We start from the raw sequence: 6,160 nt of genomic DNA, 5'->3' as shown, positions 1-6,160 counted from the left end.
TCAGCGCACTGCTCAGGATGTTCCCGTACTTCTTCTGGAAGGGGTCCATCATTGTCACGTACCTGTTCTCTCTCATGGGCTTGGCGAAGAAAAAGCCACCTGCAGGAGCAAGGAAGGGGTTAAACACAAACCCGAACCTCCGTCTTAAGCCACGCCCCCGGTTTCATCACTTCAAGCCCAAACGAGCAGAGAAGCAACACCATGAGCCACTCAGCCAGCGATGAGGAGGGGCCGATCCACTTCCTGGGCCGGTTAATTGTTAAAGTAGGGGAGGGACCGCTCTGGAGCTCAGCCTCGCAGCTGCTGCATTGATTTATCAGCTTCTATTTTTAACATGGTCGACACTTTTATTGGTGTGGAGTCAGATGGGGGGGGGGGTCTAGGGTGTAGGAGCTACCTTACCGGTCAACAACACTTCAGTTGGAGACAGAACTCTGTGATGCTCTTTGGAGTCTTTGACCAAATAAACTCGAACCTCATTACTAGTTAATCATCTTTATAGTTTCTGCCAGTGGATTTCCCTGCCTGTAGATAAAGCACACTTTCATAGGGACAGCTAAAATAACCAGCCCCCCCCCCCCCCCCCCCCACCCCCATCCCGGTGCGCCGCCTCTTTTAGCTTTTAGCTATGTGTCCATATTAATCTGTAACACTCAAAACCAGCTTTTAGCTACAGCAGCTAGCTCATGTAACAGACACCGACTGAATGCTCGATATAGGCCGGACCCCTCCAGCGCTGGACATGCTGGGGGGGGGGGGGGCAAACAGTCACTGCACATGTAAAGCAGAGGTCAGCGCTGCTCACCTAAGAAGAACGTCAGGACGTAAGGGACAGGCATGAGCGCCCACACGGCGCCCAGCGTCGGGTTGTATGTGGCCTCGGCGATACCGAGGATGAAACCTCCGCCCACCCACGTAGCTGCAGAGACACACACATGACGAGGGGCATCAGCCATCACCTTTGCTAATGTTTAATCAATTAACCCTTCAGCTGCCGTCCCCTGCCTGCTTTACCAGTGAGGGTGAAGATGCCGACCAGCAGGTTGATGTTGCGACCAGCCAGTAGAGTTATCTCCATCCCATCCCCGCTGAACTTCTTCTCCACCTTCCTGGAGCGCATGGATGCCCAGATGCCCGTGCCCAAGATCACCAAGTAGAAACCAGCCATCACCACCAGACCCGGGACATTGAGCGCCATCCTGAGTCGAGAGACAAAGCGCAGAAACATCAGGATGTCATTTGTTCACAGCAAGAAAAAAGAAATGTGAAAACGATGTTTTCAGGGTTAGTTTAAAATGTGCAAACACGACATCATACTCTGATTTACTCCGGAAGCAGCGAGCGTTCAAATAAAAGAACAGGGTGAAGTGGAAAATGAAATGAAAGATAAGTGAACAGGAATAAAACGAAGCAGCGGCATGTCGAAGAGCCTGGTTCTGGAGATGGGAAGAGAAGAGAAGAAGGCAAGGGAGGGAGCGATGGAGGGATGACGAGTCGGAGATGCGAGTGAAGTCTCAACATAATGCTTGGCGACAACTGATGAAGATGGCGGACAGATGTTGTCCCCCGTCTTCAGTGGATGGATGGCCTGAGTTTCAACCCCACACATTGGAAATTAACACAACTCAGAGCCGCATTAGTGCGTACACGTGTGTGTGTGTGTGTGTGTGTGTTGTTGCAACTCTGCATTGGATGGCTGAATTCCATCAATCAAGGATTAAAGGACACATATTCTACCCTTTTTCCACAAGTTAACGCGGTTCTCAGGCAGTCTTTGGTCCAAACAGCAGTTTACAGCACAAAAACATTTTTGCCAATTTTCACCGGAACATTACTCCAAAAAGTAAACTTTATCCACTCTGCTCTTCTTCTTCACACACAAGGGGGCAATAAACTCGGGACGGAATAGAAATGCTTTGAATCCTCCATCCATCCAGGGAGGCACCCCCCCGGATGCCTGAGTCACCTCACCGGGCTGCGCAACACGATTTCTTCCAGACGTGTTTCAGGAGGCGATTACAGACCTACCCAAACTAGGCAGGAATGACTGGATGGTTTATTTCGCTATTTTGGGGTTAAAATCACCCTAATAGTGTAGAAACATGGGAAAAGTGTCCCCTTTAAAGGTAAAAAAAAGGCGTTGGGAGTGTTACTCTTGCCCCTCCTCAGTGAACAAGAAGTTTGTAACAGATCAGCTGTGTGAATGCAGAGCAGGAAAAGTCACGGGTTCAGCAAAAAGCATCTCAGCAACGCAGCGATTGTGGGAAAAAGGCTTTCCTTAAAACAGACAGAAACGAATCTAACCTTCACCGTCCCTCTTATTGTCTCATTTCTAATCCTGTCCAACCTGGTCATTAGCATCTTCATCTCCTCCACTTCGAGCTTCGCCTCCTGTCTTTTCCTCAGGGACACTGTCTCTAAGCCGTCCATCATGGCTGTCCTCACCACTGTCTCTAAGCCGTTCATCATGGCTGTCCTCACCACTGTCTCTAAGCCGTCCATCATGGCCGTCCTCACCACTGTCTTGTAGACCTTTCCCTTCATCCTCGCTGACTCTCTCCTCTCACAGAGCACACCTGATACTTTCCTCCACCCGTTCCAGCCTGCCTGCACACGGTTCTTCACCTCCTTTCCACATTCTCTCCATCACTCTGCTCTGTTGACCCGAGGTACCTGAAGTCCTCGACCTTTTTTACGTCTGTTACTTGTTGAATCCTGCTCCTAAGCTTCACCTGGTCTCCTGGACACGCAACACATCAACCTTTCTCCTCCTCATCATGTCCTTCTGCTCTCTATACCATAATTAAATATGTTGGTATCAAAGTGGAATTCTTGATTAGTGCCTGTCAGCCGGAGCAGAAGTGTGATGCCGATCTCTCAGCCACACGGCCTATCTGGGACAGTGACGCTAAGCCGTTAGCAACACTTCTTAAACTGCTGGAGTCGTGAACGGGGTGGGACCGTTGTTCTAAACGAGTGACATCACTAAATTGAAAACGCATGCTTTACTTAAACTTCTTTCACCCAGGAGTCATACGAAAAAACTTCAGTGGAACCTTTGGAAGTATAACCATCAGTAAATCTTGCGTGGACAGAAGATCCACTCCAGGTCCTCCACACCACCTAAAGATCTTCAGAGACTCCCCTGGGCTCTGTCCTTGGTCTCCAGTGTCTTTGAGTATGTGTTCCCTTGCTCTCTAAATACTCCATGTGGTATTCTCTTTCACACGAGTGCAGGAGTGTGTAGGGGGGGGGGGGGGGGGCAGCTACAACACGTTCTATGAATACCCCACCCCTCCTTCCCATTCGGCCACTCACACTCCTTCGTCACCCTGCCTCCCAGTACTTTTCCGTGAGGACCAACTTTTCTGAGTACTGTTTGTTTGCTGCCCACCTCCCCTCCATCTCATCTGAACCCCCACAGGGTGGAGTGTTTGCAGACTCATCAGCTATTGGCTGGAAGCAAAGCGCCGAGCTTACCCAGTGACTCTCTTGAAGAATCTGCACCTACCTCTTCACAACAATCATGCTATCCGGGTAGATCAAGAATATCAGGAGGAAGTACCGACTGAAACTGATGGAGTCTGCAGGACTGCCATGATGAACCCCTAACCTGCGAAAACTCATGAAAAAATGAAGCATCACTCCATCCAGCAAATCTACAAACTATACTACCTACAGGGACATATCAACCCCCCCCTTTCACAATGTGAGTCTCAATACATTTCAGATTGTCTTTAAAGCATGATATAATCGCTCAAATGCATTTGAAAGAATACATTGCATTGTCTTCTCTCATCTCTCATCTAAACCATTCCAATAGAGAGCACAGAAAAACCGCACAGGCTGCTGCGGTCACAGGAGGTCAAGCAGAAGACCCACTTGGCCCCGCCGCCGTGCCCCCGGTGCTATTTCTGGGACCCTTACTCACTGTCCCAAATTAACTATAGTCAACAGAAAATCACACAACAACAAAAAACATTCACATCATGAGACAACACAGACAGACTGACCACAGGATGTACAGGCGAGCGTATTGGTTGAATACATACCTAGGAATAAAAGTACGTGACTGTTCTTAGTGATGAGGCTGCTCGACAGAGATAAAGTCCGTCCAGGAGGAGCGAGAATAACACAACGCTCACCCACAGACACACACACACACAATCTTCCCTGCCCTTTCCAGCTCAGGCCGAAATCGTGTTTTTAATCAGTCGCCCAGGAGTCAGTTTATTCTAAGCTCATGAAGCACATTCAATTAAAAAGGATGGAACGCTGTAGAACCAGCACTCAGTGGAACCTCCTTTTAAACATGACTCTGTGGGAGGGGTCTAAAGGTACACAGAGGAGAGGGGGCTGCCACTTCTGCCACCTGCTGGGGGGCATGCGGCAAGTCTGGGCAGGAGATCTGGCCCACATGACCGTAACATCCCTCTTCCCTGTGCACCTCCTGCCAAGGACTTCCTTCCACACAGTCTTCCTTGGCCTGTCGACATGGCTTAGTGTCAAACATCGAGAGATAAACGTAGAAAGAATCAAGCATGAGTTTGGCTACAGCCAGGGAGAGGAATAAAAGCTTAGGCGCATGGGACACTGGTGGATTTAGACCAGCTTTTGAAGCCAACATTTGAACCTTTCAGGCTAGAGCCTAATCACTATCCTCGAACGTTTCAGCCTGTGGAACAGAAGCTGATGCTCAATTGTGTCAAAGGCTGCACTGAGATCCAAGAGCATGTTGTAGATGAGGTAATAGTTGAATTTAGTTGCTGCAGGTTGATGAGGGAGAAGATATTCAAATCATTATGAAGGAGATGGGAGATGAGGGAGAGCGAGGGAGCAGCATTCAGGCCTCCAAGCCAGAGCATCAGGGTCTGAAGATGCTTCTTCTGACACATGCGAGCTACAGAATGACCCGACTCGAGGAAAACAGGTTATTGGACCTGATTTAATGCTTTGGAGAAGAATACCAAGCCTCATGCAAAAATCGAATTACCGGTACTATAGAAACCGGAAACTGGATCGGCTCGATTTCTCACTGAGAACAAAACGTTTCACGTCCCAACTCACGACCCCCCCATCGGTGACTCCAAGTCAAATAGGTAAAGCAGTGCAGCGGCGTGCATGGGTAGCATTAAAGATACCGATTACACCTTTGGACTAAATTTAGACTGTGACAAGCGACCAAAACGCTGGCAGAACTTTATCATGGCAGCAGCAGCATATCATTGGTTGAGAACGGAAGAACCAGCTGGTCGACTCGGCCCTGAGAGGTCACAGACAAGGAGTATCTTTCCATGACGTCTCCAGTGTTTGAGTGTTTGTGCAGCATTTCCTTTGCAACCGTCACTAATTTGTGTACAGAAATATTTGTGATTTTTTTGTGTGCATTATACCCCTGAACCTGTTATTACCCTGTTATTGATTCAGATGGGGTAAATGTAGAAATATTAATTAGCCAATTTGAGCAACTTTCATTTGTAAATATGATAATGCTTATTAAACTGAGTGGAAAATGTAATTTTAAGTGTTCTGACATGTTTATTTAACAAAGTTTACGCTCAAAGTTTTGGCTGATGGTCGATTCAGTTCACAGAAGACTGAATTTGAGACACTTAGCATCTGCTCAATTATTCAAGTGAAAGGATGGGCTTCAGTCCAATGTGAGATATGGATTACTACACTTCAAATTCGACATGAACCGGGTGGCTGGCAGAGGGAGCTGGACTCCATGGTGGCCATCAGCATCGGTGAGGCCTTCGGACAGCTGTCAGGCACACACACACAGACCTACGGGCAATTTAGCGTCACCAATCCGCCTAAGCTGCATGTTTTTGGTGGTGGGAGGAAGCCGGAGAACCCACGCATGGGGAGCACATGCAAACAGAAAGGCCACTAGTTGGATTCGAACCTACGACCTCCTTGCTGTGAGGCAACAGCGATTATCACTGCACCACCGGGCCGCCCTGTTAACAATTTTATACAAATCATTTTCTGGATTCAGGACGATAACCACATTACATTAATCCATCTATAATTAAGTCGTGGCCCTTCAGGCAAACGGGTATTATTGGTGACAAAATACACAACCACAAACACACATTCACACACATACTTCACCAGCTGCCGAAAATACATATGTTTTATAAAAGATGTAAAAGAA

General features: G+C 48.1%; 1 protein-coding gene across 1 annotated transcript in view; it reads right to left on the bottom strand.

Moving 5' to 3' along the window:
- Positions 1–4,218, bottom strand: part of LOC137906273 (high affinity choline transporter 1-like) — a 12,431-nt gene extending 8,213 nt beyond the window's left edge. The window contains exons 1-4 of the mRNA XM_068750515.1: positions 4,053–4,218; positions 1,015–1,199; positions 806–919; positions 1–99 (exon numbers count right to left, since the gene is read on the bottom strand). The exon at positions 1–99 is cut by the window's left edge and continues 57 nt beyond it. Coding sequence (XP_068606616.1) covers positions 1–99; positions 806–919; positions 1,015–1,198 — 397 coding nt within the window. The 5' untranslated portion in view covers position 1,199; positions 4,053–4,218. The remainder of the gene's footprint in view (positions 100–805; positions 920–1,014; positions 1,200–4,052) is intronic.
- Positions 4,219–6,160: the final 1,942 nt, after the last annotated feature.

The sequence above is a fragment of the Brachionichthys hirsutus genome, chromosome 17 (genome assembly GCF_040956055.1).
Source record: "Brachionichthys hirsutus isolate HB-005 chromosome 17, CSIRO-AGI_Bhir_v1, whole genome shotgun sequence".
NCBI classification, from domain to species: Eukaryota; Metazoa; Chordata; class Actinopteri; order Lophiiformes; family Brachionichthyidae; genus Brachionichthys; species Brachionichthys hirsutus.
This window is presented reverse-complemented; position numbering and strand designations above follow the sequence as displayed.